The following is a 25,702-nucleotide window of genomic DNA, read 5'->3' on the forward strand; positions in this document are numbered from 1 at the left end:
TCTTTGAGGGTGTGAAGGCTGTGGGTTTAAGTATTACCTTTGTTGAAATGTTGAATATATTTGACAGTACTTTGTTTGCTCTGTTTTGCTGAGTGACCAAAGGTTCAGATAAAGCAAATTGTATTTAAATATCAAAATTGTGTCTTAATAGATAACTCAAATTTTCTTTTCTCCTTCAATTTTCTTCTAGGACCCATCCGTACACAGGTGACAAGAAATGTGCCACCAGGACTTGATGAATACAATCCCTTCTCAGACTCTAGAACGGTAAGATTACTTTACCTTGCACTTCTTTTAAATGTTTAAGTGGAAATTAAATAGGGGATTATATTTTAATTATGTTTCTTTCCAGCTCAAGGGGTGTCAAACAAGCTGTGTGAATGCATGTATTCTTTAGAATTCAACAAGTTAGGACTATTTTTCTTTTATGAGAAAGGCTTTGTTGGTAACCACCAATTACCGTGATGGTTCTAGATAAATTCCACAGGTTTCCTTTTCCATTCAGTAAAGTGCTAACCTGTGTTGTATGAGCTTCTGTACAGTGCTTGGAACACTGGAAAGTAGGAATGTGCCCTATTGATGCTGTGTTGTCTTTGTAGTAATGTGGGGAGAGGTGTTCTTTCTTACTTTTTAAAAATTTTATATGTATTAGTGTTTTGCCATGGGAAGTTTTGGGTCCCCTGAAACTGGAGTTACAGACAGTTGTGAGCTGCCATGTGGGTGCTGGGGGTAGAACCCAGGACCTCTGGAAGAACAGTCAGTGCTCTTAACCATTGAGCCATCTCCAGCCTTGGGGGAGACTTTTTTTGTGATGGGATCGTGTCTGGAACTTAATTGTGTGCTTGTCCTTTGAATCACAGTGTTTGAGCAGGACTCGACTTCTGCTGTAGCGGTTTCCTTCTGGAAATCTGCTTGCTCTAGAAAAGAATATTCTTCCTCTCAAAATTTCTTGTGGCTTAGGGGTACGAGAAGAACTACCCTGACGGTGTTCCACTGCTCTACATGAACGTTAAGAGGGTTGAAAGGACTACGTTGTGCCGTCTGTTAAGGTCGTAACCAGTTGCATTTAGGACTTTTTACTAAAGTCTTTTTGATAATTATATTTGACCCAGATTTTAAAACTATTGAAGTAGCTCTCTTCAGCAAATAATGCTGTCTTCTGAATTTGTGTTAGTATCGTGCACACTTTACTCAGCAGGTCCCTTGTTGTAGACAGATGTGACTCTGCAAGTGTTGGTCATCCACGAATACCTGAGCTGTGCATGTGATTTTCACCAGCCCATAATGATCCTTACCTGGTGACCACGTCTTCCTGGTGGATACGTCTCAGTGTAGAGAAGTATTCTGAGAGATGATGCAGGTTTGCTCAGGAGTTTCTTCAGAGTCTATTTTGTTGACTTGTGATGAAAAAGAAAAATGTATTTGGTCCCTGTTGCCTGTTCTAGGCATATAGATCCTAAAAAATAAGTGGAATTTCTAGACGAATGAGAGTCTGATATCTTATGCTGTCTACTTAATCTTATCAAACTCTCACAGTGACATTCCAAATAGGTATTTTAAGTTTCTTCTTCTTTTTTTAGGAAACTATCTGAGACACAAGACTTCTGGTTTGGAAGTAGCAGTAACTCATCTGTTTTTTTTGTTGTTGTTGTGTTGTTTTGTTTTTGTAAAGCTTTGCCTTTTACCCTGGCTTAGTCAGGGCTACTGTTGCTGTGATGAAACACTATGACCAAAAAGCAAGTTGAGAGGAAAGGTTTTATTTGGCTTACAGGTCCATATTGTATTCCATCATTGAGGGAAGTCAGGACACCACAGAGAGGTGCTGCTTACTGGCTTGCTTCCCCGTGGCTTGCTCAGCCTGCTTTCTTATAGAACTCAGGACCACCAGCCCAGGGATGGCACCACCCACAATGGCCTGGGCCCTCGCACATGAATCACTAATTAAGAAAGTTTCCTACAGGCTTGTCTGCAGCCTGATCTTATGAAGGCATTTTCTCAATTAAGGTCCCCTCCTCTCAGATGACTTTAACTTTTATCAAGTTGGCATAAAACTACCCAACACACACCTTGTTCTCTTTAGAGACAGACGACTAAGGAGTAGAAGTCCTGGCCTTGGAAAATTTGTCACCTAAGTGGGTTTGTTTATTTTTTTAATTCCCTATACTTGCAAAGAAGATATATGTAGGACAAATGAAACATAAAATTGTAAATTATGGCCCTAGATATTGAGACTTTATAGTCCCAGAAAGGCTATTTAAAAGAGGTGTCTTTAGGGAGGTAGGCTTTAATGAGAATCTGTTTAAAATTTAGCAATTCCAGATTTTTCTGAGCAGACGCACTACTTCAGAACCAGGAACAAGATTGTTATCAAAGAACTTGGTGCAGCTTGTGCAGCATTTTTATTTTTATGTTTTTACATTTGTTCTGTGTGTATGGGTGTTTTGCCTCCATGCATGTCTTATCCCATATTCATGCAGTGCCAGTGGAGGGCAGAAGAGGGCATTGGATCCCCTGGAACAGGAGTGTATTGATAGTTGCAGGCTGCTCTATGGGTGCTGGAAACCAAACCCAGGCCCTTTGCAAGAGCAGCAAGTGCCCTTGGCCTTTGCCCTCCCCCACCACCCTAAAATGACAGCTTTGAAAGGCGATTCTGTGACAGTGTAAACTCCTGATTAATTGAATTAAAAGATGTGTCTGACTTGAGTCCAGACAGTTGTTTTAATTGATTGGTTGTTTTCACATTTGTTTTAGGAAGGTATTTGTGAAATGGAACCTTCTAGATTATTGCATAAGGAATGATGAGTTACTTGAGGTCAAGCAGGCAGATTCTACAGTAGGGTGGCTGAATGTACAACCTTGCTAAGATTGAAACACTTCACACTCTTTTTTTTTTTTTTGATTTTTTGAGACAGGGTTTCTCTGTGGCTTTGGAGCCTGTCCTGGAACTAGCTCTTGTAGACCAGGCTGGCCTCGAACTCACAGAGATCCACCTGCCTCTGCCTCCCGAGTGCTGGGATTAAAGGCGTGCGCCACCACCGCCCGGCTACTTCACACTCTTTTATTAAAAGTAGGTTTTTCAGGGCTAGGGAGCTGGCTCAGCCTTTGGGAACACTGGCTGCTCCTGCAGAAGACTTGGGCTCAGTTCCCAGCACCTGCGTGATAGTTAGAACCATCTGTAACTCCAGGTCCAGGGATCTGATGCCTTTCTCTGACTTCTGTGTGCATGGTATATATGTACACACACACACCACTCATATACATATTAAATAAAAATAAATAATCCTTAAATATTTCAAGTAGGACATGGTGGTACATGTCTTTAGTACTGACACTCAGAAGGCAGAGACAGGTGGATCTGTGTGAGTTCAAAGCCAGCCTGTCCAGGCAGGGGAGTTCAGACCAGCCAGGGATACACAGTGAGGCCCTGTTCTGTGGAGCCCAGTTCTAATGGACACATCTACAAAACAACTCCCATACCTGAGACTCAGGGAATATTTCAGAAGAGGGGTGGAAAGATTGTAAAAACCAACGAACAGACCAGGGAGTTTGCTCTCAGACTGTCCCCTAGGAATGCCAGATGCTACACCCATGAAGTCTTATTAACATGACTGCTTAGACAAGGACAACAGCAATAGACATGCCAAAGTGGATAATGGATAGCCAGGAGGCCTCAACCCTGCACAAAGAACTACAGGCAACCCAGAAATGCTCAGAGTGGGAGGAATAGTCTTAGAAGAGTATACCAAATGGTTGTCCAATATCAAATGCTCACCCTGAAAACATACATACATGTAACATTATAGAGATTGAGCAGGTTGAATTTCGGACCATATATGTATGTACATATAGACATATGCATGAAACAGCAATGAAAAAGAGGCTGCCTAGTTAGAGTCACTATTACTGAGATGAACACCGTGACCAAAGCAATTTGGGGAGGAAAGGGTTCATTAGGATCACATCACTGTTGATCATTGAAAGAAGTTGGGACAGGAACTCAAATAGGGCAGGAACCTGGAGTCAGGAGCTGTTGCAGAAGTCCTGGAGGGCTGTTGCTTACTGGCTTGCTCTTCACAGCTTGCTCAGTCTACTTTCTTAAAGAACCCAGGAGCACCAGCCTGTGGATGGCACCACCCACAGTGGTCTGCACCCTCTCACATCAATCACTAATTAAGAAAATGCTATACATGCTTGCCTACAGCTTGATCATATGGGGTCTCTTTAGTTTTTGTTTGTTTGTTTGTTTGCTTATTTGTTTTTCAAGACAGTATAGCCCTGACTATCCTGGAACTCACTTTGTAGACTAGGCTGGCCTCAACTCAAAGAGATCCACCTGCTTCTGCCTTTTGAGTGCTGGGATTAAAGGCATGAGTCATTTTCCTAATTGAGGCACCCTCCTGACTTTCTGTTAAGTTGTCACAGGCCAGCCCTTTGGCTGTGAATTCGAAAGAGATCAAGGGAGGAGTACAAGGGAGGGATTGGAGGGTGGAAAGAGAAGGGAGAATGATGCAATTATATTATAATCTCAAAAGGAGACTTCTTATATGTAATTTTTGTTGAAAAGAAACTTTAAGGTAGTTAAAGACTACAAAATGAAAAGTTGAATACTTTTATAATTTACATATTGATCCACACAGTAATAAATTCAAGAGTTTTCACAAGATGTCTTATAATGTGCACAGGGTGTCTGCTGTCATGGAAAACTACTACTACTGAGCACTTGAAACAGGCCTAGCCTGACTTGAGATGTGCTATAAACATGGTGATCTTGAGTTATGAAGTAGCTATGTTGCTTGAGTTTAAGGTGCATTTTCTTACGGAGATGATGCTGTGTATGGTTGGTAGGTTCCCTAGTCTACCTTCTGAAATCTGCTTTGCTGGAGCAATGAGTTGATCCCCGAGAACTGGTGCATGCAGCAGGAATGCTTCCCTCTGACCAGGTACTGGTTTACATTAGAGTAGAGTGATTCCCGCTCATTGTAGCCATCGGTGACTGGTGTTCATAGCTGTGGTAGACCTTAGAGACTTTGGGGCCTCTCTTGTCATGTCTCTCTTCTTCATGGCTCCTTTTGTTTTGTTCCGTGTACCATGTGCAGTTTTTCTCACACATCTGTACCTTCAGGAATTAGAATCATGAGAAGGAGATTGCAAGCCATGGTAGTATTCAGGGACCTTGGCCAGGCGGTCATCTCTAACCATAAAGGACATGAAAGAAGAACTGTCTCTCCCATCCACTACATAGGCTGTGCAGTAGGAGGCCTGAAGACCTGCATCTTAGTCCACTTCTGACTACTAATTAGTGGTGAACTTTGGGCAAGCACCTGAACTCCTTCGGGTTTTCTTCACGTCTTACAAGGAGGCAAAGAGAAAAAAGTTGAGTTAGTAGTTTCTCTTATCAGTCTCTTCTGCAGTGCAGGATAAGCCTTTTAGCTGCAGGATTGACTGGCTACACAGAGAGGTTCTTGTTTCTAATACTGTGGAAGCCTTTTCCTCATCTTAACACCCCTTGTCTCTTGCTGTGCCTTTCCTTTTCTCTCTGCATCTCCCTATTTTAGTATTCTGGGAGCTCGTTACCTTTCCCTTTTAGACCTCGTCTTTGTTTCCTGTCTCATTTTATGACACTGGCGCTTCTACTCTCTGGTGTTCTGGTGGCCAGTACAGATGTTCTTGGGCTCAAATAGCTTCTGTTCCTACAACGTCACTTACTCCCTGAAGAACTTCTTTACAACTGAAATCACAGTGTCCTACTTCAGAAACTTGCACAGGGACACAGTAGCTTTCCAGGGATGCAAGGCCTCTTGTCTGTCTTCAAGCTACTTTTTTACAGTTATGGAATTATTTTCTTAGAGGTCAGGTTGACTCATCTACTTTCCTTAGATATATTCTATACTTAGAGATGTGGTATGTGGGGTTAGTAGACTTGAACTTTGTCTTATTTATCATTTTTCGGCTTATAGAAAAAATTGAGAAGTCCAGCAGGTTCCCAGTTACTTCCTCTAGTCTTACTTTTTAGTCTTATTCTGTCTAATGTTCCATTGGTTTAGCCAAAGCCGTCTCCCCACAAACCAAACCTTAAATCTTACTGGAACCACTCCCCACTTGGCCTTGAGTGTAGTCAATAGACTGTGTGATCATAATGCCTAGGTTTCCTAGGTTATCCTCACCTTTCAGTGGGCCATGCATACAGATTTTCTATTGTTTGACAAAGCATCACAAACTCAGAAGCGTGAAGCCATATAAGTTTATTCCACAATTACTGTGGATCAAAAGTCTGGGCTCAGTAGAGCTAACTCCTTTACTCGGTTTTAATAAGCTGTGTTCAAGGTATTGTCCATGTTTTTTTTTTTAAGATTCACTTTTAATTACATATATGTGTGTGTGTGTGTATGCATATGAGTGCAGGGGCCCACAAGTGCGGAAGAGGGTGGCACCATCCTTTGCAGCTGGACTTATAGGCAGCTGTAAACTGCTGTGTGGATGCTGGGAACCAAATTTGGATCTCTTGAAGAGTAGCAAATATTCTGACTGGTCAGCCATTTCTCCAGCACCCTATGCTGTATTCTTACCGGGGTGGGGGGGAGGGGTTGAGTAGGGGAAAAATCTCTGCCAAGTTCATTGAGGTTACTGGCAAAAATGATATTCAGTGGTATATATGACTGAGAGTCTTAGGAATTTGCAGGCAATTAATTGGTGCCTTACCTCAGGGCACAGATGTCACCTGCAGTTCCCAGGGGTACCCGGCATCTCTCAGCATGGCCATTTTGTCGATCCCCCAGATCCTCCTACTCTAGTCTACTAAGATAAGTTCTTAAATAATATAGTGGAATCAAGAGGGGTGGCAGGCTATCCCCATTACTATACTTCAGTATTTTATTGGTTAGAAGCTTGGTAAAAGCCCTGAAATGCTTTAAGGAGGATGATTCTACTTCAAAGATGTGAGCACCAGTGGTCGGGAATCATTAGGATGACTTTAGAGTCTGAGTGCCACACTGGGAATGGACAGCATACTAGGACTTAAACTGCATCCCTCCTATCTGTTCATTGCAATTTTTAAAAGGGTCAAAGTGGAGCCCCTAGTATACCTAACTCTGCTGCCCTTAACACCCACCTGCCTGAGTCTACCAAGACTGATGTCATTATGTCATTTAACAAGAAACACAAGACTCCTGGGGTGTTTCTCATCTGCTGACCTTTAATTCTCAATGCTTTGCATAGCCTTTATTCTGCCTTCCTTGTGTTGTTCTGTAATCCTTGTGTCCTACAGAAGTTCCAGCCTGTTCTCAAGCCTGCCATTCTCTTGAGTGCCTTTCTCTTTGTGCCATGGAAACACACCATACTGTGAGGATAACGTCTTACACTCTGGGCGAGTTTGGCAAAATGCCTTATACTAGATAATTTATAGACAGCAGAAATTGATGGCTCACAGTTCTGGAGGCTGGAAATTCCAAGGTACAGATCCAGACAGATTTAGTGTCTGATGAGAGCTTCTTTCCTGGTGCCTGTGTGGCATCTCTTGCTCTGCCCTCATGGGGCAGAAGAGACCAGGCCATTCCAGGAGCCTTTTAAAGGACACTGAGAGTGTCTCCCTAAGAACCAGGTCTCCTTCTACAGATCTCTCTACTAAAGCTCTCCATTGAGTATTAGCTTTCAGCATATGACTTGGGGTGACAAGCTGTTCAGAATAGAATTCTGCTTCTCCTGCAGCCCTTTCAAAAAAGTAGCTGCCTTTTCTCTCACAGTTGGAACTGGGCATGAAGGAGAGGTAGATGTCATCTGTGTTTCCCACGATTCTGAAAAGCCCTAGTCTTAGTATCACATCAGATTTGAAATAGGTGCCCCAAGCCATTGTGACTGACATCTAATGACCTCCCCAACTTGTTTATATCTTGTTTTACTACTGCTCTTTCCAGTGTTAACTCTGTTCCTGTTCTGCTTTGTTATTGAAAATCTTCCCAAATCCTCACGTCTCCTTTTGTCGACTTTTTACATTGACTTCTGCCACTCTTTCCGTTGTCATGCCCAGAGTTCTTTACTACAGTCACTAGCTGTTTCCTAATACGTACATTTAAATGTTTGAGTGTACTTTTATTTGATGCTGGGCCCTGAATGCAGGGCACTGCACAGGTTAGACAGGCTCTCTACCATTGAGCGACAGCCCAGTGCTGTAAAAGTTGGTTTGTTTTTTGCTTTTTCCGAGACAGGGTCTCACTAAGCAGCCCTGGCTATACTGTGTTTAATTAACACACTCTGTAGACCAGGCTGGTCTCAGCCTGAGATATCTTGCCTGCCTCTGCCTCCCGAGTGTTGGGATTAAAGGTGTGAGCCACTACACCCTGCTCATGATAGGACTATTTTTAATGGCAAATAACAAATGGTTTATTCTAAATGACTATGACCTGGAAACATAAATTCAGAGTACCCCAAATAACATGTTGTATTGCAGGAGGTCACATGAGCTTTTACAGTTATCAACCTGAGTTATAAACCAGCTGTTGCTAATAGTCCTTCTGTGGGTGGAGGACTGGGGGGGGGTGATTACTCCCCTCCTAAGGGCCTACTGAGGAACTAAAGTACAGTTCCATCACTGGCCACCTGGGGGAGCTGGTGAGTTCAATGGGCTTCCTTACTGAGCCTAGGTGAGGGTTGCACTGGAAAGTCCTCAGTCAGCGTGGATGACAACTTCCCATAGCCCTCATCCTCCAGTCTTCCCCAGCCTGTACACCCTGCCATCTCCACTGCCACCTGCAATTAGAGCAGAATTGCATACAGGTGACTGGGGGAGTGGCTGGATTATGTGGCAGGCCCTGATGACCTCCTCACCCCCTCCATGAGGGAGTGGCAGCAGTCCACAGGATTAGTTGTGATGGACTTTCATAAGCGGGACCGTGGATCCCATGCAGTTAGTGGCAGTGTGGCTGGGAGGGTAGCCCTTACAATAATGTATTCACACAACATAGGTAGACAGTAAACAGGGCTGTGCACTCGTCTTAGGATTGGGGTTCTACCCGACTGCACCCTTAGCTTTTTAGGGTTGTTCCTCTGTGACTGAATGTCAGTCTCTTGTCTTGTTGGTATGGGCCTCTGGGGCCTCCAGAATGTCAGTCCTGCTCTTAGCTTCCCGTGTCTTGTTCACCCCATGGCCTCTCCTCTCATTACATTCTATGTGACAAGGCAGCAGTTAGAAACTGTCTCCCGTTTCTCTCACGTGGATAGAGTCTTTAGCTCACCATCTCTTCCTGTGCTTTTCAGTCTGTTTCAACTCAGTACCCGGAGTGATCTCCTCAGTCTCACTAGCTTTACATTCTTTAAGGGTTTATTTATCTGTGTGGCATGTGCACATGTGCACGCCTGTGGAGGTCAGGAGAGTGGGCACCAGGTCCCTGGAGCTGGAGTCACAGGCATGTGAGTGCTGGACCTGAACTCACCCTCTGCGCCACTGAGTATCTCTCCAACCCTATTTTGCCTCTAATGTTTAAAAATTTATTTACTTATTTATTCCTCTCTCATATATTATATCCCCACCACAGTTTACTTTCCCTTCCCCTCTCCCAGCCTCTCCCCATCCTTCCTCTCCCCTAGGTCCACTCCTCCTCTGTTTCCCTTCAGAAAAGGGCAGGCCTCGCAGGGATGCCAACCAAACATGGCATATCAAATTGCAGTAAGAATGAGCACACCCCCTCACAATAAGGCTAGACGAGACACTCAGTAGGAGGAAAGGGCCCCCAAAGCAGGTAGCAGAGTCAGAGACAGCCCCTGCTCCCACTGTTAGGAGCCCCACAAGAAGACCAAGCCACACAACTGTCACACATGAGCCGAGGGCCTAGGTCAGTCCCATGCAGGCTCCCTGATTGTCGGCTTAATCTCTGGGAGCTCCTGGAGCCCAGGTTAGTTGACCCGGGTTTTCTTGTGATGTTCTGGACCCCTCTGGCTCCTACAGTTTTTCCTGCCCCTCTTCTACATGATTGGCTGTGGGTCTGTGCGTCTGCTCCCGTGAGCTGCTGGGCATCACAGCAGTGGACCGGCTTACTTTAGGAATTTACTTCTTGCTGTTCTCTGGCTTGCAATCTCCCCTTTGCTATCCTAGTTTCCCCATCTTTTGTAATCATCATTTTGTACTTCTTTTTAGATTTTATATGTAAATGAGATCATGCAATAGTTTTCTTCCTGTGTCTGGTTTATTTCACTTAGCATAATATCCTATGGACGCATTAATATGACAGTTGGCAAGATTGCATTGTCTTTGGGAGCCAAATAATTACAAACTGCCATTTCTTTGTCCATTTATGCTGTTGTCAGTAATGTTACACAGGGCCAGGGATGCAGATACCGAGAAATGGTTTTATTTCCTCCCGTTTTTTTATACTTGAAGAGGGATTGCCGACTCCATGTGGAGATCTTTCCCCAGAACCCTTGTTGAGGAGGCTGTCTTCTCCCCGCTTTCTGTCAATGGCCTCATCAAGAGGTCAGTGAGATGACTTCACAGGTAGTGCTTGAGCAGTGCTGGAGCATGAGCCCAGGCTCCACAGGGTAGACAGAACTGACCACTGAAAGCTGTCCTTTGATCTCCCTCCTACTTCCCTCTCTTTCACATATACACCAGTTGACTATATGTGCTTAGATTGATTTTTGTGCTATCCTCTTTTTCTGGCCTCTTTGAGCCTTTTTTTCTGTGAGAGTCATGCTATTTTGATTACTGTAGCTTTGTAACTTTAACTTCAAGTCAGGAAGTATGACGGTACCAGTTTTTTTTAATAATGTATTGGCTGTTAGGGGACTGTTAGTTCTGTGTGAGCATCAGGGTTTTTTTTCTCTACTCCTGTGAAGAATCTTAATGGAATTTTACAGGACTTACATTGGGCTATGTACTGCTTTGGGTAAGATGGACGCCTTACCAATATCATTATGAACCATAGGTGTGGGTCCATCTTTTCAATTGTTTTTTTCTTCCATTTTTTCCATCAGTGTTTTATAGCTTAATTTTTGTCATAACAAATACCCAAGATTCTCACTATACACAGAGGAAAGCTTTCTTTTGGCTCATAGTTTGGAGGCCTAGCTGTCATTGGCTGGCCCTTTTGCTTTAGGCCTATGGCAAGGCGGCATATCATGCTGGGTGGGACAAAACCACTCACCTCACAGCTGGAGGAAGAGGGTTTGTGTCCCATCATCTCGGTAAAGCGCCCCTGTCCTTGGTCGCCACTGCCATTAAACTGAGTAGTTTCCACAAAGTCATGCCTTCAGTTTTTAAAGTCGGTGTATTCCTAGATATCTTCTTAATGCTGTCACGAATGGAGTCACTCTTGGTTTCTTTTCCAGTCAGGCTAACGAATGCTAATGCCTTGCTGGTGGCTCTGCACACAGCCTTCCTGTGTTCATCTCTTGGTTCTAATGTTTTTTATAGTGACTTCAACATACAGTCTTGCTGTTGCTATAAAGGGGTAATTTTACATTTCTGGTTTGGATTCATATTCTCTCGTGCCTATGGCCCTTTATTGTATTTCCAGTACTGAGCTAAATAGAAGTAGCCTCCTTGTCGTGTATGGTGTCTTGGTGGAAAAACTTTTAGCTTCCCCCAGGAATGCTGTGGAGATTTGCAAATAGTCTTGTGTATGCCGAGGGAGTTTCCTTCAGTATGAACTGAGGAGAGTTTTTGCTAAAAAGTATGTTAGATTTTGTCAACATTTTTTTCCTATGGCAACTGAGATGATCACGTGATTTTCTTTTTTTTTTCTTTTTTAAATTAATTTTTATTGGGCTCTACATTTTTCTCTGCTCCCATCCCTGCCTCTACCTTCCCCCCTTCATCTATCCCCCAAGGTCCCCATGCTCCCAATTTACTCAGGAGATCTTGTATTTTTGTACTTCCCATGTAGATTAGATCCATGTATGTCTCTCTTGGTGTCCTTATTGTTGTCTAAGTTCTTTGGGATTGTGGTTTATAGGCTCGTTTTCTTTCCTTTATGTTTAAAAACCACCTTTGAGTGAGTACATGTGATAATTGTCTTTCTGTGTCTGGGTTACGTCACTCAAAATGATGTTTTCTAGCTCCACCCATTTGCATGAAAATTCAAGATGTGATTATTTTTTTCTGCTGTGTAGTACTCCATTGTGTAAATGTACCACATTTTCCTTATCCATTCTTTAGTCAAGGGGCATTTAGGTTGTTTCCAGGGTCTGGCTATGACAAACAAAGCTGTTATGAACATAGTTGAGCACATGTCCTTGTGGCACAATTGAGCATTCTTTGAATATATACCCAAAAGTGGTATTACTGGGTCTGGAGGAAGGTTGTTTCCTAATTTTCTGAGAAATCACCACACTGACATTCAAAGGGGATGTACCAGCTTGCATTCCCACCAGCAATGCAGAAGTGTTCTCTTTACCCCACAGCCTCTCCAGCATAAGTTGTCATCAGTGTTTTTGATCTTGGCCATTCTTGCAGGTGTAAGATGAATCTCAGAGTTGTTTTGATTTGCATTTCTCTGATGACTAAGAATGTTAAACATTTTCTTAAGTGTCTTTCAGCCATTTTAGATTCCTCTGTTGAGAGTTCTCTGTTTAGGTCTGTACTCCATTTTTTTTAAATTGGATTATTTGTTTTTTTTGATGACTAATTTCTTGAGTTCTTTGTATATTTTGGATATCAGACCTCTGTATGATGTGGGGTTAGTGAAGATCTTTTCCTATTTAGTAGGCTGTCGTTTTGTCTTGTTGACCATGTCCTTTGCTTTACAGAAGCTTTTCAGTTTCAGGGGGTTCCATTTATTAATCGTTTCTCTCAGTGTCTGTGCTGCTGGGGTTATATTTAGGAAGTGGTCTCCTGTGCCAATGCATTCAGGTGTACTTCCTACTTTCTCTCTATAAGGTTCAGTGTGGCTGGCTTCATGTTGAGGTCTTTGATTCATTTGGACTTGAGTTTTGTGCATGGTGATAGATATAGGTCTATTTTCATTCTTCTACATGTTGATATCCAGTTATGCCAGCACCATTTCTTTTTTTTTTTTTTCTTTTCTTTTTTTTTTTTTTTTTTTGGTTTTTCGAGACAGGGTTTCTCTGCAGCTTTTTTAGAGCCTGTCCTGGAACTAGCTCTTGTAGACCAGGCTGGCCTTGAACTCACAGAGATCCGTCTGCCTCTGCCTCCCGAGTGCTGGGATTAAAGGCGTGCGCCACCACCGCCCGGCTTCCAGCACCATTTCTTAAATATGCTTTTTTCGTTTGATATTTTTGCTTCTTTGTCAAAAATCAGGTGTTCCAAGATGTGTGGATTGATATCCGGATCTTCTATTCGGTTCCATTGGTCCTCCAGTCTGGTCTTATGCCAATACCAGGCTGTTTTCAGTACTGTTGCTCTATGGTAGAGTTTGAAGTCAGGGATTGTGATGCCTCCAGACATTCTTTTATTGTACAGGATTGTTTTGGCTATGATTTTTTTTTTTTTTTTTGCTTTTCGATATGAAGTTGAGTACCGTTTATTCAAGGTCTGTGAAGAATTTTTCTGGAATTTTGATGGGCATTGCATTGAACCTATAGATTGCTTTTGGTAAGATTGTCATTTTTACTATGTTAATCTACCTACCAAAGAGCATGGGAGATCTTTCCACTTTCTGGTGTCTTCTTTAATTTCTTTCTACAAAGATTTAAAGTTCTTGTCATACAGGTCTTCCACTTGTTTGGTTAGAGTTACTCCGAGATATTTTATGCTATTTGTGGCTATTGTGAAGGGTGTTGATTCTCTGATTTCTTCCCCAGCCCTTTTATCATCTGTGTAAAGGAGGGCTACTGATTTTTTTGAGTTAATCTTGTATTCTGCTACTTTACTGAAAGTGTTTGAGTTGTAGAAGTTCTTTGGTAGAATTTTTGGGGTCAAACTATCATATCATCAGCAAATAATGAGAGTATGACTTCTTCTTTTCTGATTTGTATCCCCTTGATCTCCTTTTGGTGTCTTATTGCTTTAGCTAGGACCTCAAGAACTATATTGAACAGATATGGAGAGAGTGGACAACCTTGTCTTGTTCCTGATTTCAGTGGAATCGCTGGGAGTTTCTCTCCATTTAGTTTGATGTTGGCTGTTGGCTTTCTGTATATTGACTTTATTATTTTTAGGTACATTCCTTGTATTTCTGCTCTCTCCAAGACCTTTATCATGAAGGGATATTGTCTTTTGTCAAAAACTTCTTCAGCATCGAATGAGATGATCATGTGGTTTTGTTTTTGTTTTTAATTTGTTTATGTGGTGGATTACATTGACAGATTTTCCTATGTTGAACCATCCCTGCATCTCTGGGATGAAGCCGACTTGATCATGGTGGATGATGGTTCTGATCTGTTCTTGGATTTTATTTGCTAATATTTTATTTAGTATTTTTGCATCAATGTTCATGAGTGAGATTGTAATTCTCTTTCTTAGTAATGCCTTTGTGTGGTTTGGTTATCAGGGTAATTGTAGCCTCATAAAAAGAGTTTGGCAATGTTCCTTTTGTTTCTATTGCGTGGAATAATTTGAGTAGTATTGGTATTCTTTTTTGAAAGTCTTGTAGAATTCTGAGCTGAAACCATGTAGTCCTTGGCTTTTTTTTGTTGGGAGACTTTTGACGACTGTTTCTATTTCTTCAGCAGTTACAGGTCTGTTTAATTTGCTTATCTGGTCTTGATTTAATTTTGGTAAGTGATATCTATCCAGAAAGTCATCCATTTCCTTTAAGTTTTCCAATTTTGTGGAGTACAGGTTTTCAAAATATGACCTGATGTTTCTCTGTATTTCTTCCATGTCTGTTATGTTCCCCTTTTCATTTCTGATATTGTTAATTTGGATATTCTTTCTCTGCCTTTTGGTTAGTTTGGATAAAGGTTTGTCTATTTTATTGATTTTTCTCGAAGAACCGATTCTTTGTCTCGTTGATTTCTTTGTATTGTTTTCTTTGTTTCTATTTTGTTGATTCAGCTCTGAATTTGATTATTTCCTGCCATCTAATCCTCCTGGCTGAGTTTGTTTCTTTTTGTTCTGAAGTTTTCAAATGTTCTGTTAATTCACTAGTGTGTGATTTTTCCATCTTCTTTATGTAGGCATTTAGTGCTGTGAACTTTCCTCAACACTGCTTTCATTGTGTCCCATAAATTTGGGTGTGTTGTGTGATCATCTTTAATTTCTTCTTTTATTTCTTCCTTGACCCATTGATGATTCAGGTGAGCAGTGTTTAATTTCCATGTATTTGTTGGTTTTCTGGGATTAGTATTGCTGTTGACTTCTAGTTTTAAAACATGGTGATCTGATAAGGTACATTGGGTTATTTCAATTTTTTCTGTTTGTTGAGGTTTGTTTTGTTACCGAGTATGTGGTCAACTTTTTTTTTTTTTGTTTGTTTGTTTTTTTTTTTTTTTTGGTTTTTCGAGACAGAGTTTCTCTGTAGCTTTGGAGCCTGTCCTGGAACTAGCTCTTGTAGACCAGGCTGGTCTCGAACTCATAGAGATCCGCCTGCCTCTGCCTCCCGAGTGCTGGGATTAAAGGCGTGTGCCACCGCCGCCCGGCTGTGGTCAACTTTTGAGAAGGTTCCATGAGGTGCTGAGAAGAAGGTATATTCTTTTCTGTTTGGATGGAATATTCTATTAAGTCCATTTGAGTCATAACATTTGTTAGTTCTCTTATTTCTTTATTCATTTTTTGGCTGACTGACCTGTCCAGAGGGGAGAGAGGAGTGTTGAAGTCTCCTACTATTAGTGTGTGGGGTTTAATGTATGATTTAAGCTTTAGAAGTGTTTCTTTGACATATGAGGGTACCCTTGTATTTGGGGCATAGGTGTTCAGTATTGAGACTTCCTCTTGATGGTTTCTTTCCTGTGACTAATATGAAATGACCTTCTTTTTCTCTTTTGATTGATTTTAGCTTGATGTCTATTTTTTTGGATGTTAGGATAGCTACACCTGCTTGTTTCTTAGTTCATTTGATTGGAATATTTTTTTCAACCCTTTTCTCTGAGATGATGTCTGTCTTTGAGTGTTTCTTGTCTGCAGAAGAAGGATGTCTTCTGTTTTCGTACCCAATCTGTTAGTCTGTGCCTTTTTATAGGTGAGTTGGGTCCATTTATATTAAGGGATATTAATGACTAGTGATTACTATCTCCTGTTAATTTAGTTTTCATTGTTGATGATGTTAATTTGTGCGTTTTTCCCTTTGGGATTTGCTGCTATGAGACCATCAATTGTCTGTGCTTTTGTTGGTATAGCCAACTTCCTTGGGTTGGAGTTTTCCTTCTAGTATTTTGTGTAGGCCTGGATTTGTGGCTAGGTATTGGTGAAATCTTGTTGTGTCATGGAATATATTGTTTTGTCCTTCTATGGTGATTGAAAGTTTTGCTGGGTATAGTAGTCTGGGCTAGCATCCATGATGTCTTAATGTCTGCATAACACTTGACCACGGCCTTCTGACTTTCATTGTCTCCAATGAGAAGTCAGGTGTAATTCTGATAGGTCTACCTTTATATGTTACTTGCTCTTTTTTCTTTGCAGCTCTTAATATTCTTTCTTTACTCTGTATATTTAGTGTTTTGATTATTATGTGGCAAGAGGACTTTTTTTTTTGGATCCAGTCTGTTTGGTGTTCTGTAAGCTTCTTGTATCTTCATAGGCATATCTTTCTTTAGGTTGGGAAAGTTTTCTTCTATGATTTTGTTAAATATATTTTCTGTGCTTTTGAGTTGAACAACTTCTCCTTCTTCTATACCTGTTATTCTTAGATTTGGCCTTTTCATGGTGTCCCATATTTCCTGGATATTTTGAGTTAAGCTTTTGTTAGATTTAATGGTTTCTTTAGCTGATGAGTCTATTTTCTCTAATGTATCTTCAGCACTTGATATTTTCTCTTCCATATCTTGTATTCTATTGCTCATCCTTGCGTTTGTGGTTCCTGATGGTTTTTTCATGATTTCTGTTTCTATAATTTCCTTGCTTATGTTTTCTTGTCTCTATTTCAGTTTTCAAGTCTTCAATAGTTTCCTTCATATGTTTGATTGCTTTTTCTTGGTTTTCTTCAAGGGATTTGCTGATGTATTCTAATTTTTTGTTTGTCTTTTCCTCCATTTCTCTAAGGGAATTTCTCATTTCCTCTTTTAAGAGTTTCAAACATTCTCTTGAATGTTTTAGGTCATTTTGTTCTGCTTCATCTATATTTGATTGTTCAAGTCTTGCTTTTGTAGGGTCTTTTGGCTTTACTTGTGTTATATTGCTCTTTGTGGTGTTGCGTGTGTTCTTACCTTTTCTACTCATCTTTTTCTCTAATAGGTGTGGCTGGGGCTATCTGAAATTCTGTTGATAAATCTTCTAGATGGTTGTTCCTTGTGGTACAGTCAGTGCCACAGTTCTAGTTACTCCATTGGTTACTCCATGTTCCTGGAGGTAGGTCAGTGCTCCTGGGCTTTGCTTTGCTCCTTTGGAGTTTGCTGTCTCAGGCCTACTTTGGCTTAGGTTACTGGCTTTGACTTGTTTCTGTAAATCCTGGTCTGGATCCCCTCCTGCAGAAGTTTCTGGCTTGGAGTTGGTCCTGCCAAGGTCTCTGGCTCCCGTATCCTGCCTCAGAGTTCCCAGGCTCAGGTGCACCTAGAACTGCAGAGGACCTGGCTCAGGCTTACTCCCTTAGATTCCCAGACTCACACTGGGACCCCCAGAGGTTTCAGGTTTCTGCCTATTCCCTTTGATGTCTCAGACCAGCGCCCAGACCCACAGAGGTCCTGGCTCAGGCCTAGTTCCTCGGAGGTCCTAGACTCACTCCCAGACCCACAGGGTTCCTGGCTACTCCCTCGAAGGTTCCAGATTCACATCTGGATCCTCAGGGGTCTCTGGCTCTGGCTGTGATTTTCAGTTTCTGTTCTGTTGACACAGTGTGTCATGTTGACTATTACATGTAGTGTATCAGCCTTAATGGGCCAAGGATAAATCTCATTTGGTCATGATGTGTAATTAAAATATGTCGTTGAACTTTGTTTGCTGGTGTTCTTTTGAGGGTTTGGGAACAAATTAATTTTCCTTAGAGAACTTGGCCTGAAGTTTTGTTTCCTTTAGGTTTTTCTTTTTTTCTTTTTCTTTTTCTTTTTTGGTTTGGTGTGTTTTTTCAAGACAGGGTCCCTCTTTTTAGCCCTGGCTATCCTGGAGCTTGCTCTGTAAACCATGCTGACTTTGAACTCATCAAAATCCTTCTGCCTACCTCCTGAGTGCTGGGATTAAAGGTGTGTACCACCACCGCCTGGCTTCTTTAGTTTCTTTTTAAGTTTGCGTATGTTTGTGTGGTGTGGTGTGTGTTGTCTGTGTTGTGTTATGTGGTGTGGATGTTGTATCATAAGTGGTTGTGTGTATGTGTTGTGTGGGTGTATATGTGTAGTATGAATGTATGTGTGTTGTCTATGTGTGTTGTGTTATATTGTATGAGTGGTTGTGTATGTGTTGTGTATGTGTGTCTTGTCTGTGTATGGTATGTGTGTCGTGTGTGTTGTCTCTGTGTGTGATGTTTTATGAGTGGTGTGATGCGTGTAGTGTTTTGTGTGAGTTTGTGTATATGTGTGTTGTGTGGTTGTGTATTGTCTGCGAGTGTGGTATGTGGTGGGAGTATGGGGTATATTATGGGGTTTGTATGTGTGTGGTGTGTGTGATGTATGTGTTCTCTTGTATGTGTTGTGTGCGTGCGTGATCTGTGTATGTGCATATATGGTGGAATTGTGGTCGGGTTGTGGTGTGTGTGTGTGTGTGTGTGTGTGTGTGTGTGTGTGTGTTTACATGTGTGCAGCGCCCTTGGAAGAGAAGAAGGCCTGCATCTGCTTCCCTGGACCTGGTGTTCCAGGTCAGTGTCAGCTGCTAACCCTGTTCTGGGAACTGAGTCCCAGTTCTTTACAGAAGCAGAATGTGCTTGTTCTGGTTGGTTTATGTCAACTTGATACAAGCTAGAGTCAAGTTAGCTGCAAAGAGGGATCAAACTTGAGACAATGCTACCATAACATCAGCCTGTAAGCACGTCTGTTGGACATTTCTTAGTGGTTGATGAAGGGGGTGTGCGACCTACTGTGGGTGAGACCACCCTGGGCAGCTGGTCCTGAGCTGTGTGAAAAAGCAGGCTGAGCAAGGCAGTAAGAGTGCTCCTCTCTGACTTCCCTGGATAATGGACCACAAGCTCTAGGCTGAAGTAAACCCTCTCCTCACCATGCTGCTTTGGTCGTGTGTTTTCTCACAGCAGCAGGAGACTTAAGACTGGGCCCTTGACCACTGACTCATGTCTCCTATTCCTGCTCTTGTTTTCTTAAAGTGTCTTGGGTGTCAAAGTAATTAATTAGCTTCATAAAATGTGTGTAAATATTCCCATTAGCTTAATTTTGGGAAAAATTCGAGAAATACAGTAGTTGGACCTGGTGGCACACTCTGGTGGAGGCACAAGGGTCAGGAGTTTAAGGCCAGTCTGGGAAACAGAGAGACTTTGTTTCAAAACAGAACAACCACAAAGGAGGAGAACAGCTTTAACTCATGATTGCCTGGTGTTCTCTGGTGTGGGATTTCTTGCCCTGTGCAGCTCCATGCTGGGAGGTTCTGGATGATTGCTCCATCTTTCTTATCATCTGTTCAAGCTTTCTATTTCTGCTTACTCAGTCTTGGTGCATTATATTGCTCTAGGAATTCAGCTAACCCGTGTCGTTGGTGTAGAATTGTTTAGAAGAATGTCCTATGGTTCTTGTAATTTTTCTGGCATCTGTGGTAATTCCTCATTTTCAGTTTTTAAGTTTTGAGTCATCTCTGTTGTTTTTAGTCCACCTAAAGATGATCAACTTTGCTTATTTTCATAGCTTAATTAATTTTATCTGTAGTTTTAATTAATTTGTAGTTTTTCTATTGTATTTACTTCAGTTTATGGTTTCTTATTTCCTTCCTTCTGCCAATTTTGAGCTTAGTTGTAAAAGTATACCTTCCTGATCAACCCCAGGCTACTCTGCAATCTGTCCTGCATGTGGGAGTCCTTCCTGGTGTCTTGGCAGCTCTTGAAGATGCTGCTTTCTGAATTAAGTATCCGTGAACCTGAGGGAAGGTTCATGTTGCCAGTAACTGCATGTGTGTTTGTATGTGTGTGTGTAGATTATGCTGACATATTTCTAGCATATCTATTTAGAGGAACTTGGAGGAAAGAGAGCCTAGCCTGTCACAGGGACTTGCTTCTGCTCAGCTGCCTGAATAAGCTACCATCATGTCTCTTTGGTATCTGATGAGGAGGTTAGTCATCTTGAGAGTAATGTGCCATTGTAGTGCTTTCTCCTGCTGACTGGAGTGTTTTTGGTTTGATTTGGTTTGGTTTTTAAAATCCTGCTGTGACCTAGTGGCCTTTGAGGCCCCTCTTCAGTTAGATTAGCAATGGGGCATTTTACAAAGCTTAGCCTTCTTGTTCTCACCAGTGAAGCAAAGAGAATGTCCCTGTCCTCAGTTCACAGTCCGGCAGCTAGGATCCCTGCTTTGTTCCAGCTAGAGTGGGCTTGCTCTTCTCGGGTTGCTGGCCTGAGAGTTGATCCTGGCGCTGGTTTTCTTTAGTAGCCTGCTCTTCAGTGTTTGCGGCAGTGGATGATCTTCCACTAGCTCTTTGATCCATTTTGAAAATCTTTGGTTTGCTTACTGTACTTAAGTCATTGACATTCAAAGAAGTTGTGTAGTTGGGCTGGTGTCGCCTATATTTATGCTGTTTTCTATTTGTTTCCTCCCCCCATTTTTGTCTGTGACTCTTGGTGTTTTTAATTGAGCATCCTGTATGAACCTGCTTTTCTTTTCTTTCTTAACACAAAAGTTAAGTTTCATGATTTTCTTTCTTAGAGTTTTCAAATCCACTTAAATCCAAATACAAACAAAATAACTCTATACCTCTTTATGGGCAATATAAATGCCTTATACTAACAGGATTAATAGTCCTCCCCTTTGGTCCTTATATTATTTCTGTCATTCATCTCACTCATATATGTGTGTATATAAACATAGACATACATGAAGTATATGCATATGACTCTATACTCAGAGTCTATGCTATTGGCATTTCAAACCAACTGTTTGCTGTTGACAGTGTGAAAAAGAAGTTTTTGCTTTGTCCTTACGGCCTTTCCTCAGATCTTCTTCTTTTCAGTAGATCCTAAGTTCTGACCCACATTGTCTTCCTTCTTCCCAGAGCCACATGGACAAGCTCCTTGATGTGTGTGAGAAGTCCTATGTTCTTCAGCTTTGAGGAATAGTGTCTCAGGATACAGCAATCTAGGCTTGGGACTTTATTTTCTCCTCAGTTGTTTTTGACATCACTCTCTTCTTTGTCTGATGTCTGAGAAGTTAGATATAAATATTTTTGAAAATTGTGTCTGTGTACCCCACGCATGCCAGTACCTGCAGGTACCCAAAGAAGGCATCAGATCCTCTGGGCCACCATGTGGATGCTGGGAACTAAACTCAGGTCCTCTATAAGAGCAGCAACTGCGCTTAACTGTTGAGCCACCCTCTGCCTCCAAGATACATTTATCTTTGTTGCTCTCAGGTAAGCTGGGTTTTTGTCCCTTGTCTGGCTTTCAGGTTTTTTTTTTTTTTTTTCTGATTTTCTCTAGTTTGAGAACAGTATGTCAGTGTACATGTAGATTGTGTTTTATTTCTTTCTTGAGTATTGTGTGGGCTCCCTGGGTCTCTGGTTTGCTGTCTGACATTAACCTGAAGACATTTTCAGTCTTTTTTTTTCCCTTTCAAATTCCTGTCCTCTCTGCCCATTCTCCTTCTGGTGTGTTCATCACACGCTATAGTTATGACTGGCCTGTAGTTTTCACACATCCTCCTGTCTCCCCCTCTCACTCTTTTCCCCCTCCCTCTTCCTCTCCTCCCTCTCTCCCGTCTCCCTCCCCTTTCTCCCTTTTTCCTCCTTCTCTCTCCCTTCTCTTTTCTCCTCTTCCCTCTCTTCTTCTCTTTTTCTTCTTCTTTCCTTTCTCCCTCTTCTTCCTTTTTCCTCTTTTTGGTTTTTCAGCTCTCACCCTCAGAGATTTGCTCTTCATCTCTATTTAGTATACCAATAAACCCATCATGAGTATTTTTATTTGTGCCCCCTGGATTTGAACAAGCATTCCTTTTAGCTCTCACGAGTTCCATCTGTGCTTACATGGACATGTTCTCCTGTGGCATACACTTTACCCCTTGGGTCCTCAGAATATCAGTCCTAGTTCTTTGAGTTCCTGTTCTGCTGAGTCTAACACCACTGGATGGTCTGGTCTGATGTTTCTTCAAATTGACTTTTGCTTTTTAGTATCCCTCATAATATTTTCTTGACAAACAGGCATGATATACTTGGTCACAAGAGCTGCTCTTAGCAGTCCACCTGCCCGCAGCGTAGCAGGCCTCCAGTCACATGGTGAGAAGCAGCGAGGCTCTCTCTCCTTTAGCTGTCCTCTGCATTATGAATGGTACACATGTTTCTGAGTGTTTCTTTTTTTGTTTTTTGTTTTTGTTTTTATTTTTATTTTTTATTTTTTTGGTTTTATTTTATTTTTTTAAATATTTATTTATTTTATTAAAAATTTCCATCTCTTCCCCTCCTCCCACTTCCCTCCCCTCCCCTCCACCCACACCCCCACTCCCTCTCTCTCCAGGCCAAAGAGCAGTCAGGATCACGAATTATAGGCTCTATGTCCTTTATTTTTGGCTAGAATCCACTTATAAGTGAGTACATACCATATTCCTCTTTCTGAGTCTGGGTTACCTCACTCAGTAAAGTGTTTTCTATTTCCATCCATTTGCATGCAAAACTCAAGATGTCTTTTTTGTTTGTTTGTTTGTTTGTTTGTTTTTTTTACCGCTGAGTAGAACTCTAAAGTGTATACGTGCCACACCTTCTTTATCCATTCTTCTATTGAGGGGCACCTAGGTTGTTTCCAGGTTCTGGCTATTACAAATAGTGCTGTTATGAACATAGTTGAACAAATGCTTTTGTACTATGATTGGGCATCTCTTGGGTATATTCCCAAGAGTGGAATTGTTGGGTCCTGAGGTAGGTTGACTCCCAGTTTCCTGAGAAGCCGCCACACTGATTTCCAAAGTGGTTGCACAAGTTTGCATTCCCACCAACAATGGATGAGTGTTCCCCTTACTCCACATCCTCTCCAGCATAGGCTATCATTGGTGTTTTTGATTTTAGCCATTCTGACAGGTTTAAGATGGTATCTTAGAGTTGTTTTGATTTGCATTTCCCTAATCGCTAAGGAGGTTGAGTATGACCTTAAGTGTCTTTTGGCCATTCAGACTTCTTCTGTTGAGAATTCTCTGTTCAGTTTCAATGCCCCATTTTTTAATTGGGTTAATTAGCATTTTAAAGTCTAGTTTCTTGAGTTCGTTATATATTTTGGAGATCAGACCTTTGTCTGATGTGGGGTTGGTGAAGATCTTCTCCCAGTCAGTAGGTTGCCTTTTTGTCTTAATGACAGTGTCCTTTGCTTTACAGAAGCTTCTCAGTTTCAGGAGGTCCCATTTATTCATTGTTGCTCTTATTGTCTGTGCTACTGGGGTCATTTCATTAGATGCTGAAAAAGCATTTGACAAAATTCAACACCCCTTTATGATAAAGGTCTTGGAGAGATTAGGGATACAAGGTTCATTCCTAAATATAATAAAAGCAATATACAGCAAGTTGACAGCTAACATTAAATTAAATGGAGAGAAACTCAAAGCCATCCCACTAAAATCAGGAACAAGACAAGGCTGTCCACTCTCTCCATACCTCTTCAATATAGTGCTTGAAGTTCTAGCAATAGCAATAAGACAGCATAAGGGGATCAAGGGGACTTGAATTGGAAAGGAAGAAGTCAAACTTTCATTATTTGCAGATGACATGATAGTGTACATAAGCGACCCCAAAAACTCCACCAAAGAACTCCTACAGCTGATAAACACCTTTAGCAATGTGGCAGAATACAAGATCAACTCCAAAAAAATCAGTTGCCCTCCTATACACAAAGGATAAAGAAGCAGAGAGAGAAATCAAAGAAACATCACCTTTCACGATAGCCACAAATAGTATAAAGTATCTTGGGGTAACTCTAACCAAGAAAGTGAAAGATCTATTTGACAAGAACTTTTAAGTCTTTGAAGAAAGAAATTGAAGAGGATACCAGAAAATGGAAGGATCTCCCTTGCTCTTGGATTGGGAGGATCAATATAGTAAAAATGGTTATTCTACCAAAAGCAATCTATAGATTCAATGCAATCCCCATCAAAATCCCAACAAAATTCTTCACAGACCTTGAGAGAACAATAATCAACTTTATATGGAAAAACAAAAAGCCCAGGATAGCCAAAACAATCCTATACAATAAAAGTACTTCCGGAGGCATTACCATCCCTGACTTCAAACTCTATTACAGAGCTACAGTAATGAAAACAGCTTGGTGTTGGCACAAAAACAGGGATGTTGACCAGTGGAATCGAATCGAAGACCCAGATATTAATCCACGAACCTATGAACACCTGATTTTAGACAAAGGAGCTAAAAGTATACAATGGAAGAAAGAAAGCATCTTTAACAAATGGTGCTGGCATAACTGGATGTCAACCTGTAGAAGAATGAAAGTAGATCTATTTCTGTCACCATGCACAAAACTCAAGTCCAAATGGATTAAAGACCTCAATATTAATCTGACCACACTGAATCTGATAGAAGAGAAATTGGGAAGTAGTCTACAACACATGGACACAGGAGACCACTTCCTATGCTGAGTGTTTCTTTAGACGGGCAGTGTTTCTTTCGGCTGGAGCAGGAGTGGGAGCGTTCACCCCGGCTTAAAGGTCAGCAGAGTGGACACCAATCAGGCTTTTCTGAGGCCAGTTCTGCAAGGTGACTGGTGTGTTCTGGAATCACCTCTCTTCCCCTGATGGAAGGTAGAACAAAAGCTTGTAGAAGGGAGTCCTGGGGTTGTTTTTTTTAAATGCATGTGATGGCCACAGGACAGCCTTGATTGTCACCCTTGATTGTGGTAATTCTGTTTATTTGTCCTGGTTCTTAGGTAGTATGTATATCTGTCCTTGTTCTCAGAACTAAGGAAATCCATGTAAGCATAGCCACAGTCAGCTGCTGCCGATGTCTAAAAAGTTGCAGAATTCCTTAGAGCAGTTTTGTTTGCGTGTCTTAGTGGTTATGGAAGCTGCCTGAGGAAACTCCCAAGTTTGCTTGTGTAAGGATTACTGAAGAAATTGTTCAACATGTTCAACAGTTAGAAATGCACATTTCTTCTCTTTCAATCCCTAGGTTGTCTCTGGTGAGGCCTAGAGTCTACATTTTCTAAGTGTCTAAGGTTTCTGAATCCGGAACATATAATGAATGTATAAAAGACCATCCCATAGACCCTGAGCATGAGAAAGCATAGGGCTGGCTCTGGGGTTCGAGTGTAAACTATAGTACATGGGGAAGGAGAACATATGGTTTTAAATGTTTCATTAGCACATATTGACCATCATACCAGTGAACAATGATGACATTTTCAGTGTGTGCCCATGCTGGATTTCTCCCATTCCCTATCATCCTCTTTATCTTCCTCCCCGATAATCTCGATTCTTTTCCCAGCTAGCCCTCTCTCTACTTTTACATCTTTTGTGTGTGGCCAGTGAGTTTAATTAGGGTTGTGTGCAGGAGTGTGAGCAATGACTGTGCACAGGAGCAGGTTTACCTTGCAGTGGTAT

The 25,702-nt window shown here is 41.6% G+C and overlaps 1 protein-coding gene across 3 annotated transcripts in view; it reads left to right on the top strand.

Moving 5' to 3' along the window:
• Nucleotides 1-25,702, top strand: part of Scamp1 (secretory carrier membrane protein 1) — a 96,091-nt gene that overhangs the window by 32,312 nt on the left and 38,077 nt on the right. For 2 of the 3 annotated variants that reach the window (XM_038323315.1, XM_038323314.1), the window contains exon 2: nt 191-267. Coding sequence is in view for 1 of the 3 variants with exons in the window: in XM_042054786.1 (XP_041910720.1) it covers nt 208-267 (60 nt within the window). In the remaining 2 variants the exon portion in view is untranslated. The remainder of the gene's footprint in view (nt 1-190; nt 268-25,702) is intronic. The other variant, XM_042054786.1, reaches the window with a different exon arrangement.

Source organism: Arvicola amphibius, chromosome 3, assembly GCF_903992535.2.
Source record: "Arvicola amphibius chromosome 3, mArvAmp1.2, whole genome shotgun sequence".
NCBI classification, from domain to species: Eukaryota; Metazoa; Chordata; class Mammalia; order Rodentia; family Cricetidae; genus Arvicola; species Arvicola amphibius.